The sequence below is a fragment of the Marmota marmota genome, unplaced genomic scaffold (assembly GCF_001458135.2).
Source record: "Marmota marmota marmota unplaced genomic scaffold, marMar, whole genome shotgun sequence".
Taxonomy (NCBI): domain Eukaryota; kingdom Metazoa; phylum Chordata; class Mammalia; order Rodentia; family Sciuridae; genus Marmota; species Marmota marmota.
In genome coordinates, this window is record NW_026000206.1 from 7,572,827 (window position 1) to 7,597,323 (window position 24,497).

General features: G+C 42.5%; 3 protein-coding genes across 3 annotated transcripts in view; 1 reads left to right on the forward strand and 2 right to left on the reverse strand.

The window, feature by feature from the left end:
* Uros (uroporphyrinogen III synthase) overlaps positions 1–2,248 on the reverse strand; it is a 30,014-nt gene extending 27,766 nt beyond the window's left edge. The window contains exon 1 of the mRNA XM_015498385.2: positions 2,222–2,248. The gene's annotated coding sequence lies outside the window, so the exon portion shown is untranslated. The remainder of the gene's footprint in view (positions 1–2,221) is intronic.
* LOC107152862 (BRCA2 and CDKN1A interacting protein) lies at positions 366–9,702 on the forward strand. Its single transcript, XM_015498388.2, has 6 exons — positions 366–496; positions 1,141–1,221; positions 5,617–5,709; positions 6,625–6,812; positions 8,147–8,318; positions 9,266–9,702. The coding sequence occupies exons 1-6, from the start codon at positions 392–394 to the stop codon at positions 9,434–9,436; spliced, it is 810 nt and encodes a 269-aa protein (XP_015353874.1). The 5' UTR covers positions 366–391; the 3' UTR covers positions 9,437–9,702.
* Positions 9,667–24,497, reverse strand: part of Dhx32 (DEAH-box helicase 32 (putative)) — a 40,571-nt gene continuing 25,740 nt past the window's right edge. The window contains exons 8-12 of the mRNA XM_015498386.2: positions 14,933–15,124; positions 14,121–14,270; positions 12,349–12,536; positions 11,158–11,339; positions 9,667–10,005 (exon numbers count right to left, since the gene is read on the reverse strand). Coding sequence (XP_015353872.1) covers positions 9,834–10,005; positions 11,158–11,339; positions 12,349–12,536; positions 14,121–14,270; positions 14,933–15,124 — 884 coding nt within the window. The 3' untranslated portion in view covers positions 9,667–9,833. The remainder of the gene's footprint in view (positions 10,006–11,157; positions 11,340–12,348; positions 12,537–14,120; positions 14,271–14,932; positions 15,125–24,497) is intronic.

Sequence of the window (24,497 nt, forward strand, 5' to 3'; positions counted from 1 at the left end):
ACTTTTGAAGTGACTTTGTTTTTTACTTTGTTTTTTGGGTAAATGACAGTTTCTCCTTTGTGACTGCTGTGGCTGTTATCTGAACTAGATTTTCTCAGCATTTAGACTAGGTCACTTAGAGTGTTTTGTTTCCTCAGGCTTTTGTGTCACATGAGGAAATGATATGAATGTCTTTGTAATCTGTACAGGTAACAGTCTTAGAAGTGTTTGTTTGAAAGCCTAGACATTTATAGTTATTCAGGTGACATCTTTCTCATGTCTTTTTTTTTTTTTTTCCCCTTAGCATCTTCTGTACATGACTAAAAATAAGAACCTAAGAGAATGGAAGTTGATGAAAAAGAAAAATTTGCAAAGTGGAAAATAATGCCTGAATTGTCTTAGGAAGTTACATATGGTGACCTGTTTTGTGTGTTCTTTACAGGAAGTGAATATTGAATTTGAAGCTTATTCCATCTCAGATAATGATTATGACGGAATTAAGAAATTACTGCAGCAGGTATTGTCTTTTACTTATTACACATAAATTTGCTCTTCTCAGAAAATGCAGGTTGTTTGATATAGTCCCTTTCAAATTTCATCCTTTCAGAATTTGCATTTCCATCCTCTTCACTTTGCCTGGAAGGAGGAATTGTTTCCCTTTAAAGTTTTTTGTGTCCTGAAATATACTCATTTTCATCTGTCAATTCCTTGAGCTACTGTTCTATTTCCTTTAATTCACATCCATACTTTGTGGGATAAAATAATTTTTATATAATAATCATTTTAACTTCACCTTCTGGTGGTACAGTGTCATTTTTGCTGCCCCTACTTATCCCCCCAGCCATATAATATGGCTTTGGTTCTCTAACCTTTATGGCCTTCAGTGACCTGTCAGTAATTCTTTGACCCTATGTCCATCCTTCTCCTCCCTTGCTTCCCCTGCCCTATACGCCTTATTACCACTGACTGCCTCTTCTCAGAAGTTTCCTAACTCTTAGGTGCTTTAACACTCCTGGGCTTTTCTCTTCGTCTTGGAGTTGCTTTTCTAGATCATCAGTTTGGACAAGTGATTTGACATTTTTTTTTTTTAATTAAGGGATTTGAATTTTTATTAGAAATCATGCTTTGATCTTAATTTAAAATATTTTTTTTTCCTCTTAGCTTTTCCTAAAGGCTCCTGTGAACACTGCAGAACTAACAGATCTCTTAATTCAACAGAACCATATTGGAAGTGTGATTAAGGTAAGCAGGACAGTTGTGTTCTTTTGTTCAGCTCCAGCTGAGAGGAGGTGCCACTGGAGAATGCCTCGGAAGGTCATTGTAGTGATCTAAGGATATTAAAAGCAATAAACCAGGAGGTAGCAATGGACTCAGGACACTTGGGAAGTGAAATATGATGAGGCTTAGTATGTGGTTCACTTGAGAGTGAGAAAAAATGGAGTCAAGGATGAGCTTCCAGGTTTCTGTTTGGAGCAATTAGGACAGCAGACATGGAGGAAGATCAGGTTAGGAGGGGGAACATGACTTTGGCCGTGTACATTTTAGTTTGGGGGGCCTATGATGAGTGCAAGTGAGATACTGAGCAGAAGAGGGAGCCTTGGAGACTTGGGGGGTTTTCTACCCTGTAAACTTATAGTATCTGTGCAGATTCTCTTACCTTGATGTCGGTCTTCCACACCCTGCTGGTGTCTCAGGATGGATGCTATTGCAACTATAGGTGGCGGCGGCAGTAGCAGGAGCTAACTCGAGATAGCAGAAGAGGTGCCCCAAGATGGATGCAACTTCAGAGATGGGGCTGAAAGGGTGGGCCTTACACTGGCTTTGGGATACCTGTTCCAACATGCAGCTACTTCTTGGCCCTGTCTGCTGCCCCATGGTAGAGGCTAGTGCATGGGGAAGGTTATGGGGATGGCTGTAGTGTCTCAAGATGGAAGTGAATTAGACCTGGGCTCCCAGAGGGTGGTGATGGGGCAGACCCAGGCCTACACTGGGCCTGGGCTCCTGTGCAGGTCCTCGGAGGGGCTGAGCTCTGGGGGGTCTGCCAGTGGATCTGGGCTGGGCTTCAGCTCTGGCAGGGGTCTGCTTCTGGGCAGATGTGATCCTGGGCTGGGCCTCAGCTCTGGCAGGGGTCTGCTGGTGAGCAGAGGTGATCCTGGGCTGAGCCTGAGCTCCCACCGGGGTCTCGACTTAGGGGTTTTCAATGGGTGAATAGTTACTGGAGTCATATGAGTGATTGGGATTGCCCAGGGAAGGCAGGGATAGACACCTGGTAATACTAGAGCTTGGATGTGGCAGGAGTACCAGAGGAGATTGACAGGAGTGATTGGAGAGGTGGAAGGAAAAGCAGTGCAGTGACCTTGTAAAATCAGGGGAGGAACATTTGAAGGAAGAGGGAATTGCCATCATAAGTGTCATAGAGAGTTCAAGAAAATAAAGTCTTGGTTGAATCCTGGCTCTGCTGCTTATCTCCTAGTGGCTCTTTTCATTATTGTTTGCTGCATAACAAGTACCCTATAGTTTAATGTCATAGAATAGCAGAGGGGATGTTTGGCTCATGTATTTTGGACAGAGCTCAATGGGAATGACTAATTTTTCTTCCTGCTCTGGGTCATATTAGCTGTGGAGGCTCAACAGGAAGCTGGAGAATTTACTCTCAGGGTGGCTCACTCTGACTGGTAAGTTAGTGCTGGCTTTCTGTTGGAAACCCAGCTAGAATTCTGGGCCAGGGGCCTCTGTTCCTTTCCACGTGGACCTTTCTACACTTTGGTTGGGTTCCAAGAGCAACTAGCCCAAAAGAAAGAGGTAGAAAATAGCATTTTATGGTACAGTGTCATTTCCTTTATATGTTTGATTTGCATGGACAAGAGATTTTTCTACAGGAGAAGGAAGGCCTAGCCAGGGGTGGGTACATAAAGCCCATCACTCAACAGGCAGTGTGAGGTCACTTTGTCAGAAGAGAACACAGGATTCAATATGTCTTTGGAGCCATTTATGGAATATGCAGTCTTTCCCAGAGACCTTAATCCATCTCTGTACGTGAGGATGATCTATGCACCTTCCTTGCAGATTGGGTAGGTGAACAAAATGAGTTGCTGAGTGCTTCGAACAGGATCTGGTACATGGAAGAGCATATGTAATCTCTGTTGATATCTATTCCCATTCTTGGCACCTATACTCTAGGCTAATGTGAAAAAAAATAAGAACCCAGTCTGCGTCCACTCTAATTGATCACTTTTAGCGGTTTTGCTTTGTCTTCAAAACCAAAGTTCTTTTTTTTTTTTTTTTTTTAATTTTTTATTGTTGGTAAAACCAAAGTTCTTGAAAAGTATTCTCACACCATGACCACTACTTCTCCTATTCATTTCTTCAAGCACCCTAATCTGGCTTTTTTGCCACTCCAGTTCTGACACTGAATGATAGGCTTACCAACATCTTCAATGCTTAATACAGTAGATACTTTTAGACCTTCTGACAACATTAGTAATCTCTGATGCTAAATGCAAAGAAAACAAGAAATGAAACCTGTGCCAGTCATATGAGTGCGCCCTCTGAAAGTGAGTCCTCCAGCCCTCTGTGAGTTTCCCCGGCTGATATGACACACAACAGGTAGTAGGAAAAGCAGACCACTTGCCTGCTCTTCCATCTCTAGCTTATTAATGTCTTTTTTTTTCCTATATTTATTTTTTAGCTTTAGGTGGACACAATATCTTTATTTTCATATGGTGCTGAGGATCGAACCCAGTGCCTCACGCATGCTAGGCGAGCATGCTACTACTTGAGCCAAATCCCCAGCTCTCTAGCTGATTAATGTCTTATAAGGTCTGATGGATGTGTATGAGAAGCAGTTGCCTTTATCCTTGAAACAGCGTGACATGCAGTGGGATTTGCCCTTTAAATGGATAATCACACAAATAGCTCTTCAGTTATAATTAAGGTTTCTTTGATTTCCGAGACATTTAAGGTGTCCCAGGAATAGACTTCTTGTTCCTAGGAGCCTTGCTCGGAGCATTTGCTGGATCCTTGGGGATTAGGTGGATGTGAACTCTAAAAGAGAGGTCGTCTCTAAGGTCTTATAGAAAAGGGCAAAGGGAGAATAGTAAATTGCATATGCTTGAGTCTGAGAGAAGCTGGAGATGAAGTAGTATCATTCAGTTCTCCTTGGCTGTCATGAATTCCACAGTACTTAGGTGCTAAAAAACTATTGAGTGTCAGGCTTAGGAATGGGGATGGGATGGGGCAGGAAATGGATTTAGCAGGGAGAACTCTTGCTGGAGAGGCATATGATTGTGACTCTAGGCCCATAGAAAGGCAACTCCTTTATGGTCCAGCCTGATGGTTGACAGAGCCCCTTGTAAGGAGAGGAACAATCAGGGTGAGCCAGGGGGAGTCCCATTTACTTCCCCTGGTCTTTTGTCTGCAGTTATTGCACAGGTTTTGCTGCAACAGCTGGTGGTCTGCTGAAGTGCAGGAAAACTGTCATGTTGATCTTGGAGGACCAGGGCTGTTTATCTATTCCTTTTTTCCTGGACTTCTTTCCCCTTTGTCCTTTATGAGCTAACATTCCCTTGTTCTTCTCACTGAAACTGTCAGTCTCATGAATTACCTTGTCAGTCTCCATTTTTGTGTCATCTTGTCTTGTTGAACTTAAGACATCCTGCTTAGGACTGTGAACAATAGTGAACAGTACTCACTGAACCAGTGCAGGATGCTTCCCCTGAGAACAGGACCCTTTCCCCCAGAACAGGTCCCAGGACATCGGGCACCTCTGCTGTCCTTTGGTATGGAAGCAGCAGCCTCCTTTCCTTCCCAGGCATGTCTCACCTGAGTACTCTGTGCTGGGCTCTGGGCTGGGTATGGGGATGGAGTAAACAGGCAACATATAGAAGAAAAACCGAGGACAAAGCTTTGAGGCCTCCGGTGGAGGGGCCATCAAAGTAGAGCTGGGAAGTTCAAGTTGGAGTCAACCATTTCATTTGTTTTCTTAATTTATCATTCCCTTTCTTGCTTTTCCTTCTCTCCCACCCAAGGTGGTAGGTATAAGGTGTTAGGTATTAGTGAAGAATCTTGTTCCATATTTCACTGATGGTCAGTACTGGCAATTATTGTGGAGGCATGAGTTTTAGGTGGAACAGTGTCATGGACCCACAGAAAAACAAGGGCTGGCTCCAGTGTGGTAAAGGAAAATGTCTTAAAAACCTTGAAAAGAAATTTAGCTGGGCATGGTGGCACATACCTGTTATCCCAGTACCTTGGGAGGCTGAGGCAGGAGGATCACAAGTTGGAGGCCAGCTTCAGCAATTTAGTGAGGCCCTAAGCAACTTAGTGAAAACTGACTCTCAACAAACAAACAAATAAATAAATAAGGGGGATTGGGGGTGTGGCTCAGTGGTAAACCACCCCTGGGTTCAGTCCCTAGTCCTCCCTACCACCTCCCAAAAAGAAGAAGATTTTAAGCAGGATGAGCTTGAGCAGAATGTACAGAGGAACAGTAGAGGGAGGTTAGGTGAGAAGCACGTCATACAGGTTAAGATATGGTGTGTTCTGGGACACAGCAGGAAAGCAGTTTTGTTTTTGAAATTGAAAAGATAAAATGAGACAACCAAATATGAAAATTTTTTCTTTTTCTTTTTAAAATAGCAAACAAATGTTTCAGAAGACAGCGATGATGATGATGCAGATGAAGATGAAATTTTTGGTTTCATAAGCCTTTTAAATTTAACTGAAAGAAAGGTTAGTTTCACCGGGTCGCATCTGAATGGTTGTTCCTTAGGCCAAAACCACTTTGACTTCACGCATGGTAGAAGTCAGACAGTGATATTCAGCTGTAAGGATATGTGCTCTCTTAGAGTCTTACTGAATCCTTTCAATATGAAGGTGTTGTTTTATTTCTGAATACCCAGATGAAGTCGTGTACTCCCTGTGCTACAGTGTCTGACATTGGTACCGGCACAGAGTTCTGCTGTGTCTGCAGCTGGTCTCTTAGCTGTTTGTGCAGTGTGGCTGTTCTGAGGCTTTGCTGCTTCCAAAGTTGAGGGCACTTACTGACATTTACTTGTTTTGATTCATCTCCTTTTGTTGACTCATGATGAATTCTAATGGAAATTATGCCAGCTGCTTACTCTCTGGAGAATAAGGCCACACTTAATAATCTTTAATTTTTAAAATGAACTTTTCAGTTATTTCCACTTGTTTTTGTGAACAGATATAACTTCTTTGTGGATGAGTATTAATTATAATTCTGACCACTAGTCATGGATTGATAACCTAAGCAGATATAATTACTTTTCTTTCTTTCTTTGTTTTTTATTTTGTAATAAATAGTTAAAATTTTTTCCACATTTTTATTGGTGCATTATAGTTGTATGTAATGATGGGATTTGTGTTACATTTTTCAGTCATGCACACAATATAATTTGGCTCGTATCACTCCTTAGCATCTCCCTCCTCTCCCTACCTCCCTCCTCTGCCTACTTCCCAACCCCTGGATGTACAGTTACTTCAAAAGTAAGATGCAGCACATATTAGAAGCTATAGCAGGAAACGCCCCTTGGACCTATGGGATAAAAAGCCATAGCTCTTGCTCTCAAGTTTTCTCCTGTAAGCAATGGCCTGTAATAAAAAGCAAGTCTTGTCTTTGCTTTCTAGGGTACCCAGTGTGCTGAACAAATTAAAGAGTTGGTTCTAAGCTTCTGTGAGAAGAACTGTGAAAAGAGTGTGGTTGAACAGCTGGACAAGCTTTTAAATGACACCACCAAGCCTGTGGGCTTTCTCCTAAGTGAAAGATTCATTAATGTCCCTCCTCAGATTGCTCTGCCCATGCACCAGCAGCTTCAGTAAGAGACTTCTGAAAATACCTTCAAACAGTAGCTTGTTTGTTTTTTCCCCAAGTAGACTCAGAAATGTGATTTAAGTGGAATATGTAGGTACAGAAAGAGCCCTGGCCTGGGTTGAAACAAGTGTAGTGTGGGGAGGATGGAAGAAAGAGTCTAATAGCTGGCTTTTTGAAGAATTTGGATTATTTGTGACAGTAATTTTCATTTTTTTTAAGATTTTAAGTGGAATAAGGTGGATGAATTTCCTTTAGATTTTTTATCCCATTTGCATGACATTTTTCTCCTAAAAGATTTCTGTAACATGAATAAAATGCTGAATAATGACAGCAATAACCAAAATGAAGTGAAGTTCCTAGTTTCTGTTGGTCTGTTTCTTACCTAATTGAAGCATAGTTCTGTTACTGAATCTTGCTTCTCAGCATTTTTGTTGTTTTTGTTTGATGCAGAAGTTTTAAGCTACAAATATGTTAATCTCAGAACTGTAAAATCTTGCACACTAATGAACTAGGCATTGTGGCCTGTGCTTTGAAATAAACGATGGAATACAGACAGGTCCTTTATAGAGTATTGCCTACGCTGGCAGCACTTGTGTTGTTTTCCAATAATAGCTGTAGGACTGAAACTACACTCCGCAAACTTTGTTTGCCATTTTTGCTTCTTGTTTCAGTGTTTTTTAGTTTTATATCCACTCTTCTATTCTCTACCTTCTCAGCTGCTACTCAGATTATACTTCTTTTGTCAATGGTTTTTGTTGATCGAGTTTTGCTTTTTCTAAGCAGTTGCAGCTCATGTTTGTTTTCACAGGAGAGTGATCTGCTCTTTTGATTTTCTATTAGATATGACTTGGGTTGTTTTTTAATCTACACCTTTGTTCAGGGGTAGCCAGATGCATAGAGCTGTGTAATTTTTAGGAGGAAAAAATGATTTCATTACATTTCATTAACTGCTCTAGAATTTAGGATCTCCATGTCCATGAAGCTTCTGCTGTGTCAGAAATTAGTCCCAAACTCTAGTGATTAGAGACTGTATAGTCATCATATGCTATAGTGATGTTGGTCATGTCTCTTTATAAGTTACATAGTTATTGCTTTTAAAGTTCAGATTCTTAGATATTTTAAGTTTGCACAGAGTAGCAGTACTGAGTAAATTTATGATTCATTTACACAAACTTGGATTCATCACATTATTATAAAGTGGTGGCATGATTATTCTAAAGTGTAGTTGACTGCATAGATAAAAATCACTGCTTTAGGAGTGGGGCCTCAGTGCTCTGGTTTGTGGACAGATTTAACCTGTCTCACCAACTAAAGGTTGTGTGTGTGTGTGTCTTTTAGGAAAGAACTAGTAGAGTCACACAAAACTAATAAGCCATGTGGGAAGTGCTCTTTCTACCTTCTGATTAGTAAGACATTTGTGGAAGCAGGAAAATCCAATTCCAAAAAGAAATGGAGCAACCAGAAGGATGAATTAATGTTTGTAAATGCAGAGGAAGAGTTTTTTTATGAGGTAAGTAAGACTGTCTTATGAGGTAAGTAAGACTGTCTTATGAGGTAAGTAAGACTGTCTGATCTATTTGGATGTTTGATCATCAAGATTTTTTGTTCTTCCATGTTAGGTCAAAGTCCTTTAGGTATGGCCAGTCCATTTTTCTGTGTGGCCACTGACTAGCCACTAACAAATAACCTGGCACACAGTCGGTACTCAGAAGGCTCACCACCACCTTCCAGCCCATGGTAGTGACAGAGTATTTGGGAGGAGGAAAACGTGATGACTTGTTCTACCTGATCAGGCTTACTCTGAGGTCTTAATTCTAAAACCGTGTCATGAGGTAGACAGGCTCTGCTTTGCAGGTAGGATGTTGGGTGTAGGGAGATGTGGGAACTTACCTGAGAAGTATACAGGAAGTATACAGTAAAGATAATCTTTAAAAAATGTGTGCCTCATACCTCTGACCATTTCAGGGTCGTGTGTGGGTGTTTCAAGGTTGGTTGTGCATATTGAATCTGTTCATAAAATGGCCTTATGCTAAGGAGTGGCAGAGGGAGTACGGAAAGACCAGCATTTGAAGATGACTCTTCTTGTGGCTGTCGAATGTTAAGAGTCTTAATCTCACTTACCTGCACAAGATTACTTTGAGAATTAAATGAGATGAATGAGATTGACTTTGGAATGAGAAACAGTTCACAAATGGATAAAAGTACAATTATCACTTAGCTGCCTGTTTACCTCTTAAAAATGGCATACCTCAGTCCCTGTTCCCAAATCTATTTGGAGAGTGTTTCATAATTTCTGCCTCAGTGTCCCATCAGAGCATATTTTATTCTGAGTTTTGTTTCCTTTAGCTGTCATTCTTACTCAAATATATGCCAAACATACTATTCTTTATTGTAGATTGAATGAATTTTGCCTTTGGTTTGTCCACATTTTTAATTCTTGGTTACTTTTTGCTGTAGAAGGCAGTCCTGAAGTTCAACTACTCAGTGCAAGAGGAGAGCGACACTTGCCTGGGAGGCAGGTGGTCTTTTGATGATATACCAATGAAGCCCTTGCGAACTGTGATGTTAATTCCAGACAGCAAGATGAGTGAAATTATGGATAAACTGAAATATCATCTATCTATATAGTCCATTTTTCATGGACATTGATGGGCTTATTTTTGTAAAATTACCAGAAAACCCAGTGGAGATTTACTGAAAAACTCATGACTTTATTCATATTTAAGCCCTCTACAAAAGTAGGGTTCTTTTCCATGTGTCTATGACACATTCACAAAATATCTTTTTTTTGTCAAATTATGAATGGCTGATTAAAAACTTCCACCAAGAAGAAAAACATGGAGTAGTAATTTGAAGAATTCAATAAAACTCCTATTTTTTATTTTAAAATAATATACAAAGTGTTATTTTTTCAAGACTATCCTGTGGGATGGGGCATCCATCCTCATGTTAAGCATTCATATGTGGCTTTAGTGGGCCCACTGTGGGCTCACTCTGGGATCATTATTGCACTTTGGCGGGCAAGTCACTGAAGAGTGCATCTCTGCTCAGTAGTCTCAGGGCACTTTTCACACATTTTCTGTTCCTTCTTTATAGTTGAAATGGGGGACAGGTGATCCACAACTTGCTGTAGAATATCCTTACTTTCACTAGGAGGCAGATTAGTGAAATAGTATTGTGGTGCCAGCTGCATAAATCTGTTTAAAACAAAACAATTAGATGGGGACAGGGTATGACAGATATCAAACCTTGTTGTCTGGGCCCTTCCCAACCCTAGGGAATCTACTTATAGAACTAGTATTTAATTTGAATTCTCCAGCTGGACACAGTAGTAACATGCCTAGCAACTCGGGGAGAGAGAGAGAGAGGATCCCAAGTTTGAGATCAGCCTCTGTCACTTAGCAAGACCCTTTCTTTAAAAAAAAGGCTGGGGATCCAGCTCAGTGGTAATGTGCACCTGGGTTCAATCCCCAGTACAAAAACAATAATAATTTGAACTCCCATCTGCCTTCGTAGAATACGTAGTTTCTGGTTTTCATGAAACCAATCCAATCCTATTTCTAGAATAAGTCAGCTTCTCTAGCATTAGGCCAGATGATGGAAGTACTGCTCACCATTGACCCCTGGTAGAAATAGGTATTTCCCCTAAGACCCAGGACTACATGAGAGGGATCAGATCTGAAGCTTGACAGAACTTTGGACACTTATGAAAAATAATCTCCATTGCTGCTTTGAACATCACTTTGCTCAGGCAGTAGTGGTACCTTTACCTTCAAAACGGATCCAGAATTTGCAGTAGCCTCAGAGAGATTTGTCTTCATTCTTGATTGCCCCCCCCCCGCCCCAATCCATCATCCGTTTAGCAGCCATAGAGATGCTCTTGCTTAAAACTCCAATTGTTATGTGCTGCACTCAGGATAAAATCCAAACCATTTATCTGACCCACAAAGCCCTACACCTGTGGTACCTGCCTGTCTCTTCAACCTCACCATCCCTCCTTTCCCTACCCCACTAGCTCCAGCCACGGTTGTTCTTCTGTTCCTAAAGACAGCTATGCTCATTCTTCCTCAGTGAACAGTGCATTCTCCAGTAGCATTTTGTTCCTCTTAAAGATAACATTATGCTTTGTTTAATACTTCTTTGTTGTCTCTCTTTAAGCTGTGATCTCAAAAGCAGGAATGTTTCTTAGGTATCATCCACACAGCTGCCTGTGGTAGGTGCTCTCCAGAAAGTAAGAAAGTTACCAGTATAATTTTAGTATAACTGAAAATGAAATAAAACCCAAATTTGTCCTTTATCCCGACAGGTATGAATTCACAAGAATCCCCTTTCTTCTCCATTAAACTTACAGTTCAGGAGAGATTGCAGAGGTGACCCTGATGTAGTTGTTCTCAGATATGCTGAACTGATGGAAGAGGACCCACTCGGGCATCTTCTTGGTGATGGAGTAACCAGACAGGGGATGCAGCTGAGCTACCTGCTTATGTGTCAGCATTAAGTAGTTACCTGACCCATCCACATCCCGAGCGATCTAAAAGGTGTGATTTAAAAAGATTTGGCATCAGTATGGAGACTAATACACAAAAATTTCAAAGTATGTAATATGGAATAGTTTAAGATTTAGCACTCATGTTTCCTGTTTTCATAGAGAAATACCACATAAATATGTTTTGCCCAGAACTATTTTTTTTGAAGATTTTTTTTTTAAGATGGACACAGTATCTTTCTTTATTTTTATGTGGTGCTGAGGATCGAACCCAGTGTCTCACATGGTGCGAGGCAAGTGCTCTACCCTGAGCTATAACCCCAGATCCCTTGTCCAAAACTTTGAGACAGTGATGACGTTAGCTAACTTGGGCAACTTCAGGGCAGCATGCTTAAACTACAGCTGTGAGGTGAAAGTTCTGGTCATGAAGTAAAATGGCATGTCACCTGCCATATTATGGAGCACACAAAAGCAGATGTCAGAGGCTTCACCCTTGCTATGGAGCATATAACTATTTTTAAAATTAATTTATGTATTTTAATTAGGTTATATGATCATTTAACTCTTAACAGGACCCATAATATACTCCTTCCTTACAGATTAGGGAACCCATACTGAAATATCATTTTTCTTCATTAAGATGACATTAGAGTTTTATGGAAATACTAGTTTGTGAGGGGCATACCAACTTCTATAATGTGCTTTGATTAGTAAGCCTTCACTATGGGAAAAGAGCAAATAAGACACTACTTTTATTTGTTGGGCATTTGTATCATCACTGAAAAGGTGAGATGAGGGACTGTGCCTGATGTTCAGCTTCCCTCTGGAGTGAGAAAGACTTTGTTTGCCCTCCTGGACGAAGTTAACATTTTTCTTGCTTGGCCTTTTATTTCCTTATGAGGAAGTATATTTAAATGCCAAGTCTTAAATAACATGTACTTTTAGTATTATTTAAACTTCAGGTCAATAAAACTATCACCCAGTGTGAGAGACAACTGGCCAAAAACACGTAGCATTTGCTACAGCCCTGCCCACACGGCCCTGGCCTGCTGACCTGCATGAAGTAACCAGACAGCAGCGCTTTCTTGATGTTGAGGTTGTTTTCCTTGGAGCCAAAAGCAGGTTCTGCATAGGGAAGCTCGATTCGCTTGATGATTTCTAAGAGTTCAGCTCTGATAACATCTGCCATCCTGAGAGCGGAGGAGTTGAGGAAGTGATCATGACACCACTTTTCCACACAGTCTAGGAGGGAAAAAGGAACAAAGGGGTATTTAGAAGTGATCTGTCCTAAGCTTGAAAGAGCCCAGGCCAGGCTGGTTCTGTCCCTTAGTCCTGTGTACTCTCCCAAGGAGAAGTTCATGTGAGTGGGTGGCAGGAAGACAGCAGAGACAAAGGTCTCTGGTGGCTGGGGGATTGGCTGTCGAGGTTCTGCAACCCAGTGCATTGGGGAAATAGCATGTTCCCAATGTTGATCAAAAGTGTAGTCCCCTTAATCCATGATGGTTGAGGCAGAGATTATGTTAAGATCTACATTTCCATCTCGTGTGCACAGTAAGATGTACATGGCCACAATATTTAATCAAACTAGGAAGGAGAGACTTACAAGTTCCTCTGATTCATGCAGATATTTCATATTTTATTTAATAAGAAAAGGATTACTACCAGGCCGACTTGGGAGCTAATTATACTATAGTTAAGCTCATCTATCTACCATAGCTGCAACTTTTTATTAGAAGTCACTTACCTGGTTGACTTTGGTTACTCTTTAATGCCACTTCTAATTCTTCAAGCTTTGCCTCAAGCTGGGAGTGCACACGGCCTTGGCACAGAGGGCAGAAGGCCCTCATTTACTGTGTCCTTTCCACTTAAGCCTGCTTGCTGCAGTGAGAGCCCATATGTGGTCAGACACTGGCACCTGTCCTGATTGTTCTCAAAAGATGCCACCAAATCCCCCAGTACTTTCTGGCTCCACTGACAACTTTCTTCTCAGCTCTGAGACACTAACTCTGATTATGTAGTTCTGTTGCCTTTCACTTCGCTGTCATCTCCCCCATCATTTCACATAGTTTTCAAACCAGTTTTTGAAGCAAAGGAGGTAAAGATTCCTTATGGAAAACAGAGAGAAAAGCCCTCCTTCAGGAGAGGAGCGTCTCACTGGCTGCCTTTGTGGGCTCCAACCTCTGTCATGCTGTTTTGCCCTCTGCCCGTCTTGCATAGGAGCTTCTGGTCACTTGGCATTAGTACCCTCCTGTGGAATTACTGTAACCACTGCCATTCAGGTCACAGGCTCCTGCCTCTGTGTCTGCACACACCCTTCTGCTTTGGGTGGCACCCTCCAGACAGATCCTTTCCAGCTCCCTCAGCACAGCAGCCTGGTCTCCACTCATGCCTTGAGCAGGGTTGGTTTTCAGTGCTCTGTGTCTTCTCCATGTGAAGAGTGAATGTGCTAGGCTATGCAAGAACATGGCACAGCTCTGACCTGGGGGGTGGGTACCTAGAGATGTTTGTTCCATGTTGTCGCAAGTCTCTGTGTCCCTCTGTCACTGCACCCCAAGCAAACTTTATCTGAAGACTTGCTGAGCAGAGTACCAAAGCTCTAAAAACAGGCAGGCATGTGTGGCAGCCCACCCGCACCCCATGGGATGAGAGCCCACCACTCAGCAGGAAACCACGGGTGTGCTGAGAGCCTCCAGCAGTGCTCCCCCAGTGGCCCGTGGGGCTAGAAGAGAACAGTTGTGGATAAACCACAGCACTTAAGAACTCAGACTTCTATGGGAAAAGATGGAATTAGGAAGTAGAAGCTGAGAGCCACCACCATCCACTTACGCTCACTGGTGGAGTTCAGAGAGGTGTCTTGGTAGGCCTTGTAAATGTTGATGAGGGTGTAGTGATCTCCTTCAGGGTGCAGAAATGTCTCCCAACAGGTCATGGCAGCCTCCTCAGCTCCGTGAGGCAGATGTAAAAAGCAGCTAGGAGCTTTAAAACACAAGGATCACACGGTCAGCAGAAATGAGGACATTCCATCTTGGCACAGCATGCATAGGGGCAGGGTCACTATTGTTTATACAACTTCATCTGTCTTGGATCTCTCAATAAATATGTTATCTTGTTTACTTAGAAGTCAAAGAAATTTAGAGCCAGTCATCCTATAATTCTCTCTCCTCTTTGCTAAGGCCTGCATAATAGCTTTGACACCATGCTTATATTCCAAGGAAGCTGGGAAGCCCCATTGCAGGACAGGCTTAGTATTAAGGACTACGTTTTGCTGCAGCCCAGAGGCTGGTCTGTGTGCTGCCAGCAAAGGAACACACACAAACACACACACACACACACACGTATTTGGAAAATAACTTTTAGTGACAATTTATTGATCTGCGCAGAGCCCTTGAGCAAAAACAAATTTGGTATATTTTCACATGCTTGATTAAGAAATTAATTGGATTTTTATTTAGATTTTTTATACTAAGATCATTTTTAACAATTTTTCTTTCTTAATCTACTAAAATACTTCACTATTATTTCAAATGATTGGATCTCTGTCTCTGCTCTGTACTCCTGGAATTATAATTTCAAATGGATCATTTAAATCTATACCTGATACAGATTCACAGTACAAAAGAACAGCCATCAAGGAATACCTGTTACCATGGCAGCAATGGTTAGCATTTCATCTACACAGTCAAATTCACAGGATGCCAAAATAGACTTTGAGAGCTGTGGATCCAGAGGAAACTCTGACATGATGATTCCAAATTCAGAAAGATTCCCGTCATTATCCAGTGCTGCCAGATAATCTAAGTCTTCTAGTGCCTGCATCAAACTTTCTGGTGCTAGGAAAGAAAAAAAACAAAAACCCAAAGTCTCATACATCATAATAGGTACTGGATTTGCTCTCCTGCATTAAAAAAAAAAGTGAACGATGGGCAAGATAGGTAAAACAACAGGTAGCAGGATGCTGAACATCAGGCAACCATGGACAGTAATTCCTGAGTAAAAATTAACAAGGTGAGCTTGGTGGTAGTCCACATAATGCCTTGACAGTTTGCAGGGAGGGGAGCCCTGGTGGAGCATTGGCCATGGCCCACAGATTAAGAGTACCTGTGTACAGAGACAGGAATGGGGCTGAGAGTCCTCCCTGACCACTCAGCAGAGTAAGGTCCACAGACATATGAGGCACTGCTTCAGGCCAGAGGGGGAGTCGTGAGAGAAGACTAGAAAGAATGGTGCCTGGTACCCACACAGAACTAGGCTGGGCCCTGTGTTCATGAGCCAGATCAGAAAATCTGATTCACAGGCACAGAATCATGAACCAGATGAGCACTGCTTTGGTGCTACCAGACAAATCTACCAAGCAAATCCTGAAAGGTTCACATTGCAAACTAGGGCAAAGCTCACAAATATTTGTAGGAATACAAAAATATTCAGTGCCCAAGATAAAATATACAATACCTCACATCCAATGAAAAAATATGCATAAAAACACTGCATTAAAAAAAGAGAAAAAGGAAAAAAGAACTCAGATGATAGAAATAGTAGACAGGATGTTCAAAATTAATTGCCAGTGCAAATAAAGACAGAAAACTGACTTTCTCCATTCCTTTCTGTTTTAGATTTATATAACATTGAAAATGGTATGGTGTTTATTATACGTGTTTAATCTCCACCAAAAATCCATTGCTTCAAAGCAATCTATTCTCTTTGTTCTTGTAGAATCATTATATTAAAATAAATACATGTGTTTTTTCACCTGTTTGGTACTTGGATAGCAGCAAAGTCCACACAAGGAAGCAAATCACACAATATAAAGCTGCTGTTCCAGAAACTGAAGAATTTATGAGAGGTGCTGGATTCCAGCTTTCATTGGTCTCAATCCCGGTATGTGTAGGGTAGTGGGAGACGAAGACTGGGGCCCTGAGAAGCAATTTAACCTGTCTGCATTTGGGAATTCAAAGTAACAGATAGTAAAAATGTACATACTTGCTGCCCAAACTTTGACCATTAAGCTATTTATCAGAATTTTAGGCAAACTGAGTAATTCAAAACCTAGTCCAGGCTCTGAGCTGAGCAGACCCCACCACTGACAGACCAACAGCAAAGCTGTGGAAGCCACTAGTGTGGTCTGAGCAACAACAATAACACTGTGCTGCAGCTCACCGCACCTTTGGCCCTGCTGGAGGAGAGCAGAGCCACCAACAGAGATGATTTCAACCTCTGATAAACTAGTTGGAGCAAGATATCAGTGCTGGGAAAGCAAGGGAAGGGCCAGAGGGCAGTAGGAAACCACCTGACACCAGCAGGAGGACCAAAGCACAGCTTGAACCCCCACCTGGGAAGAAAGATGCTAAATATTCCTATTCTGATTTTCACATCAGAATTTTAAACTGAGCAGAAATCATGGCTTCTCAAGAACATTACATCGTGGATTTGGCTGCCCTCCTGCCTGGGTGCTGACATGGAACACTACTTCATAATCTTGGGGGCCCTTGGACTAACCAAATTGGTAAAGAAGACACCTTGAAAGGCTGCAACTCTGGGAAGGAACAGTCGAGCTACTCAGAAAAAAAGTTCAGGAGTCCTGTAGGGAGCCAAGGGAGACATGAAAGGGAAGAGCTGAACTATTAGAGAAGATGCAAGAACAGGTGCAGGAATTAGCAACTTAGATTGAACAGAGCGAGGGGGCTGGGAGTACAAAGTTAATCACTGAAACAAGTTTCTATAGATCAGCAAAACGACTACACTCTTAAGTTACAGGATCTTTGGCAAATGTTCCTATAAGATTCTGGCTTGACAACCAGGCTCTGTCCCCACTATTCATATTTATTCCCTGGAGTTGAGTTGGCTGCATACAGAGTTAGGAACAGAAATGACTTCATGATTCTGCTCCTGTTCCTAACGACAGAGAGGATATTTATGTTTTGTTTTGTTTTCATTTCAGAAACAATGAGTTAATGCAGACTAGAAGGAACCCTAATAGACACCTGAGCAGGATTTGCTAATATTACATTCTATATTTTAAGACATCTGGCCATTGTGGCCCATGAAACTATGTTAGCTAAAAAGCAGAAGGGTTTAGAAGAGTTGCTGTATGACAGTAGTCCACAGTAGGTAATGGATTATAAAATAGGCAGCATGCCTCCTCTTCTTCATGGCAGTACAAAAGCAGACTCGTATTCCAAAGGCAACGTCAAACAAAACATGGTCTTCATTCAGCTATCTTGGCAACAGCAGCTGATTGCCTGAGGTAAAGCTCACTGCAAGGTCAGGGGCCTTGTCAGCTGCCATCGCTCACAGGAACTTGAAGGGCTATCTATCATCACAGCATTTCTTTGCTGTTCCGTGTGTCCTTTCTTCACAGAATCCCCAATGCCACCCTTCAACACACTTCTGCATTTTTCTTCCAGGGCATCAGCAGAAAGGCTGCAACAAGGCTGAAGCTCACCAGCAGCTGAGGGGCTGAGGCAGGGCTATCCTGGAGCAAAAGCACAGGACAAGTGAGGGTTCCCAGGGCTGCACTGTCACAGCCTCACACAGCAGATTTCCTGTGTTCTTGAAACACATGCCAAAATTTTAGGTGTGAAAAGGGAAGTGTGGTGAGCCGCTTCTGCCGTTTATGCAAATTATGGTCGCCATTACAAGATGGCGCTGGCTCCGCTGTGGTCTGTGACAAACAACTCCTTATTTGGGAGAGTTGGCACATGACTTTTCATCACCCTATGAGAAAGCTCCACGTGGCTGCTTTGCATTGGGGCTTGAGATGCTTTATTAAGGCTGGGAGGGGCATCCGAGAAGTAGAAGAAGAACTATCAAGGGCCTGAAATAAACTACTGAAAGAAGATTCCTGAGTGTCACGTCTTCCTTGCGGGCAAGGGGGCGCAACAGGGAAGGATCCCAGTCAGGGCTCCTCCCTTTGCAGGGGCATCTGTGCCCTCAGGGGCTCAGCAGGACTCCTCCAGCTAGGTCACCTTTGCTATGACAATCTCTTCTACCCTCACTTGCTAAAATGACTCAGAAACTTTCAGTTCCTTTCAAGGTAGCTGATACTATGCAAATTTATGTCAGTAACTTTATAAATGTAAATGCTTTAGTCTACTATTATTTCTGGGAATATACTTGGCAGGGCACCATGCTTTCTCGTGTCTGGAGTGGGCAAGCATTTCCAGCCATAGGGCAAGGAGTCTCTTGGTGAGTAGTCCCCAAAGCCATAGCTGTCCCTCTTTTTTGGCCATCTTCCTTAGCCTCCTTTTTACTAGCAAGGGCAGAAAATTAGGCTCAATCTGTCATTAGAGATGGAGAGGGTTTTATGGGTAACGTGGCCTCCAATGGTAAACTGGAGAGAAACATTTTCTACACCCTGATTCTCAGAGCCAGAATTCTTTTGTGTCCAGCCCTGGCCCTAATGGCAGTGTCCAGTTAGGCCAAGCTTAGCTGTGCCCTGGGAACCCTCAGGTGCCAGCTTTGCTCCTGCCCATGGCATGGAAGAAAACATAAGCAGACAATAGACAGTCATGGGCAACTCCCAGAATTTTCTTTCTCTGCAAGCCACATCACCAACCAGCCCAGGCCTCAGAAAGGACCACGCAGGCAAGAAAGATGCTTAGTTCATCTCCCACACGTGTCTGCCTTTATTGGTGTTCTTGGGGGAACTACCAGCCTTCCAAAGGGCACACTTCTGTCAGTGTTCCTCAAGAACAGGGCACTATGAATGCCGCCACTTCAAAAATTACAAGTGGCTCCACCCCCAGTAATGGATATGATAGCTGTCCCCTCTTCTAGGAACTGCACTTCCACTGCCCGTCCCATACAAGGTGAAGCCACTGTGCATAAATGTCTCCTCCGTGCCTCTCAAAAACCCCATGATGCAGGTGGGCAGACGTTTCACTTTCAGTTTATAGCTGAGGCAAAGGTAAGTGACTTGCCAAAGCCACGTGGCCAGCCAGCTATTTCCTTACTTGTGAAATGAGGACTTAATGTGAGGTTTCACCGGGAGCTGGCAAAGCTGCTACTGGACCCTAGTAGGCCCCAGGGCCCACGTGTTTGCTGTCATCCACCACAACTGTCCCTGGGCAGCCTCAGAGGTGATCTGGTGACATCTCCTAAGACCCATGGCTCACTATCTGTTTCCCACAGCCATGAAAATTGCCCTTCTGTAGCTCAGGGCCTACTGGCCTTGCACTTCAAAGCTCAGAGGGGAGTCACTATATGCCAGTCACTTTTCTAAGGGGCCTACATATGTTAATTAATTTAAACTCTGTGAACCAATTACTTTGATTATCCTCATATTAAATTACGTCCACTCTGTGCCTTTTAAAATCCCTGCCAGATTGTGTTTTTACTTTCTGTAACATTTCTCAACTGATTGCTTCTAAGATGCTCCCAAACACTGGCTCTCAGAAACTATGTTAGTGCATACTTGCCTCTTTTTCACACACACAACCCAGCTGAGTATGGCAATAAGTTCTGTTTGGCCTTTAAACAGATGATAGTATTTAACTTAAAAACCCAGGCGTGGTCTCATCAGTACAGTGGTGGAGTATCTGCTTAACTCTAGGCTGTGGGTGGTGACATGCAGGTGTCCTGGCTGCAGTCAGGAACTGCTGCAGCAAGGCTGTGGGCGAGGGCCACAGTGGAGCCTGTGTTCTCCCATTCTCCTCCACGTAGACTGTACAATTTTAAAACCGCTCTAAGTTTCAAAGCAAATCCCCAAGTTTCTAGAGATTTGTAAACATGCACATACAACTCTCTAGTGTACTACAGATGGCTTTTAGCATGACAAATGTGATTCCAGAAAGTCGTGGTTAACGGATCTATGAGTCCTCTGGTGGAAAATCTGCACCTTGCCCACAGAGGAAGCCCCTGCAGATCTTCCCTCCCTCTCCCCACCTGCGCCAGCTCAGGCCCCTGCAGCCCCAGCCTCCGTCTGCCTGTGCTTTCCCATTTTCAGGAGGCCTGGTCTTGTCTTACATGCCTGGCAGTTTATGTTAGGTTCATTTTTCTTTTCAAATCCAAGGAATCAGGTTCCAAAGCCAGTTGTTAGGCCACCACCAAAAATTCTGAGTCTGATTACAAAGACAATATCTGGTGTAATCTGATATATTTTGGCCCCTTTTCTCTGCAAATTCCTGACCAGGTATCCTTGCCTTCCAAGGGTCCACTGAGATAGCCAGTTGATCCTGAGCCTTCTAACCCAGATCCATTAGTGGCTGTGTCATTCATGATGGAGGTCAATCCTCATGCAGCCAGGGAAGAAAAAACCCTGTTTTTTAAAAAGAGGTCCATATCAAGGGAATTCAATTAATAGCCTGTAGCCTAGTTATGCCAAATTCATTTTCACATGGTTCATGAATCCAGAAAAGGGTAACAAGTTTGCTGCGTTTGTGCATTTCAATTATATGTTGAATTAAATGCAGCAGCTGCAAGCATTTTTATTTATTTATTTAGCTTCCAAAATGATGAGTCAGATTTAATCCAGTTATATTTTTCCAAGCACAGCAGAAAATAGTTGTGTGGGTATTGTCAGAGGACAAAAATAAATGGCCACCGTGTTCCTTTTGTCCCCAGTTATCGGCTTAAGCCTTCAGCGAGAAAGCAGCACAGAGGGGCCCTAGAGAGCACACAGGGGTCCCCTAGTACCCCCACAGCTGGGCTTCTAAGAATGACATTTGAGCCTGCCTTTTCCTCTCCTTTCATGACAGTCCACCAAATATCCCCTTTCCTGAGCAGGAAGAAGGCTGGGACATCAACAGGTTGTGATTCCTGGGCCTCGGGATGAGTAGTGGGGTTAGAACAGAGGAGGATTCCTGGATGACTGTTGTGGCAGATCCATCGACTACAAGAGCAAAGCACTGGAAGCTCTGTGTCACCAGCGAGGCAGAGTGAAGGTGGAAGAGACACCCCCCGTCCACCACAGACTCCTTCTTCAGGGCCAGGAGAAAAAGCTGAGAGGGTGACATTACTGTTTAAAAGCTGAAGCCCCACACAGGAACACTGCTGTCCTCATCTAGCCTATCTGGGTCTCTGACCCTTCCACCATGTCCCTACCCAGCTCCCTAACTCATGGCCACTTTTATCTCTCTAAAAATGTCTACATAAGAAAAATCAATTGGGATCAGAGTTTGCCACATACATCTTACAACTTTATATCACATTCAGTGACTGTTTCTTCAGAACCACCATCATTTAAGCAAGCTAGGAAGGGGTCAGGCCTCAAGAACCCTTTTCTAGGGAAGGAAACCAGGAGCCAAGAAAAGCAGGCTAACATATGCTCTGAGCCCAGCATTAGGAACAGGAACCCTGGCTGTTAGCCAGGTGACGTGCTCTCCTCCCTGGAGCAGCGGGATAGAGCTCACTTTGCAATCTAACTCTCAAGGTTGTCCTTCCACGCATTCCCTCCAGGCTTCTATTTCCTGCAGGCCTCAGCTCTTCTAGCCTCTTCCTCCTTATTCCAGAATTTCCCCTTTTACACTGTGATCTTGATCTCCTAAGTCTGGGGAGCCAGAGTCTTCAGCCCAAGGACATTTCTCCTCCTCTAGTTCACTCCTGGATTTCAGGGACACTGTCTATTCCCACAGACTTAGCACAAAGGCAGCGTGTGTGTGTGTGTGTGTGTGTGTGTGTGTGGGGAGAGAGAGAGAGAGAGAGAGAGAGAATATTNTGTGTGTGTGTGTGTGTGTGGGAGAGAGAGAGAGAGAGAGAGAGAGAGAGAGAGAGAGAGAGAGAATATTTCTTGCAGGACCACTGCCCACGATCCTTTCACTGCAAGGACAGATAGTCGGGTGGGGGGAACAGCCATGGGAAGGAAGTCTATTTAGAAGAGACAGGAGCTTGTCTGGTTCCAGGAAGCTACTGCTAATTTAGGTAATGACCCTTTTTTGAAGATTCCAGAGTCCCCAAAAGTAAATTTGAAAATCTTAAATTTTCGAAAAAGATTCTCACCTAGAGGAGTAGTGGCTTCTTGGAACATAGTAATGGTTTTTCAAGACATTTATTAGGAGAATTCAATAGGGAACTCCTTGGGGGATTTGGGGAGGACTGGGCACTGTTGAGGGGCAGGATCCACTCTTGCTGGCCTGGCAGCTGCAGCTGTTTCCTGGGCCCCTGTGCAGCAGGCACCAGCCCTGTGGACTTCAACACTGCTCTTCCTCGGATGGTAAACTGTCTGTACTCCATCTGCCTTTTTACTTTTTCTTTTTTTTAAAATATCTTTATTTCATTTTTATATGGTGCTGAGGATCGAATCTAGTGCCTCACATGTACTAGGTGAGCACTCTACCACTGAGCCACAACCCCAGCCCTTTACCTTTTTATTTTCAAAGTCAGCATCCTTAGGTGACCCTCTTCTTACTAAAAATTGGTGATTCCCAAGACAACCATAAGCAGCATGTCTTTGTTGTTTTCTGCTCAGAAACGGCCATTCTCTGCTTGAGCCTTACCCTGCTTTACCTGACTCTTGCCTAGCTTATACTTCACCTTCACTTATAAAATTCTCTTGTATAAAAAAATTTGTCCCAAATTCTACCAGTATTGTAAAAAAATTTTTTTTGAGGAAAAAGTAACTCTAAAATCATTTACATTTTCTTGAGTGCCCCTAAATCCTACTCGTGCCACTGGGTAAATGATAGAAGAGAGGCAGTGCAAACAGTAGAAATTGTACAGCTTCTACCCTAAGGACCCTCTGATTCCAAGGCCTATTGCCAACTTCTGTCCCTTGTGCAAAGTGACAACTGACAAGAATACCACAGGGATGCATGTTGGTTCAACATATGGAAATCAATAAATGTATACATCACGTCAATAGACTTAAAGACAAGAATCATGATTATCTCAATAGATGCAGAGAAAGCACTGGACAAAACACAGTACCTCTTCTTGTTCAAAACACTAGAAAAACTAGGGATACTAGGAACATACCTCAACATTGTAAAAGCTATCCATGCTAAGCCCAAGGCCAACATCATTCTAAATGGAGAAAAATTGAAAGGATTCCCTCTAAAAACTGGAACAAGACAGAGATTCCCTCTTTCACCACTTCTATTCAATATAGTCCTTGAAACTCTAGCTAAAGCAATCAGATGAAAGAAATTAAATGGATACACACAGGAAAAGAAGAACTCAAACTATCACTATTTGCCAATGACATGGTTCTATATTTAGAAGATCCAAAAAATTCCACCAAAAAACTTCTAGAACTAATAAATGAATTCAGCAAAGTAGCAGGATATAAACTCAATACCCATAAACCAAATGCACTTATATACATAAGCAATGAATCCACCGGAAGAGAGATTAGAAAAACCACCCTAGCCTAAAAAAATAAAATAAAATATTTGGGACTCAAAAGACCTTTACAATGACTTCAGAACACTAAAGAAAGAAAGTGAAAAAGATAATAGAGGATAGAAAGATCGCCCTCCCATGCTCTTGGATAGGCAGAATTAACATAATCAAAATGGCATACTATCAAAACTATTATATAGATTTCATGAATTCCTATTCAAATCCCAATGGCATTCTTCATAGAACTAGAAAAAGCAATCGCAAGGGTATGGGGCCTGGAAAAATAAGAGACCCAGAATAGCCAAAGCAATCCTCAGCAAGAAGAGTGAAGCAGGAGGCCTCATAATACCAGACCTGAAACTGGTACCAAAATAGACATGTAGACCAATGGTACAGAATAGAAAATGCAGAGACAAACCCACATAAATATGGTTATCTCATACTAGACAAGGATGCCAAAAACATTCACTGGAGAAAAGATAGCCTTTTCAACAAATGGTGCTGGCAAAACAGGAAATCATACATAGCAAAACGAAATTAAATCTCTCTCTCTCTCACCCTGCACAAAATCAACTCAAAGTGGATCAAAGACTTAAGACACTAGAACAGAGACTTCTATTAAGAAGAAAAAGCAGGCTCAAATCTTCATTATGTTGGCTTAGGACCTAACTTCCTGAACAAGACTTCTAAAGCGCAAGAAGTAAAAATCAAGAATCAATAAATGGGACAGATTCAAACTAAAAAGCTTCTCAGCAAAGGAAACAATTAATAACGTGTGGAGAGAGCTTACATAATGGAAAAAATTTACTAAACGCACCTCAGGTAGAGCACTAATCTCCAGGATATAAAAAGAGCTCAAAAAAACCTAACATCAAACAAACAAAAAACCCAATCAACAAATGGGCTAAGGAACTGAACAGACACTTCACA

Coding starts and splice junctions, on each gene's coding strand:
- LOC107152862 (XM_015498388.2), top strand. CDS start 392: ATGGTGACCTGTTTTGTGTGTTCTTTACAGGAAGTGAATATTGAATTT. Junction 6,813..8,146: donor CCCATGCACCAGCAGCTTCA/GTAAGAGACTTC, acceptor TGTGTCTTTTAG/GAAAGAACTAGTAGAGTCAC. Junction 8,319..9,265: donor AGGAAGAGTTTTTTTATGAG/GTAAGTAAGACT, acceptor TTTTTGCTGTAG/AAGGCAGTCCTGAAGTTCAA.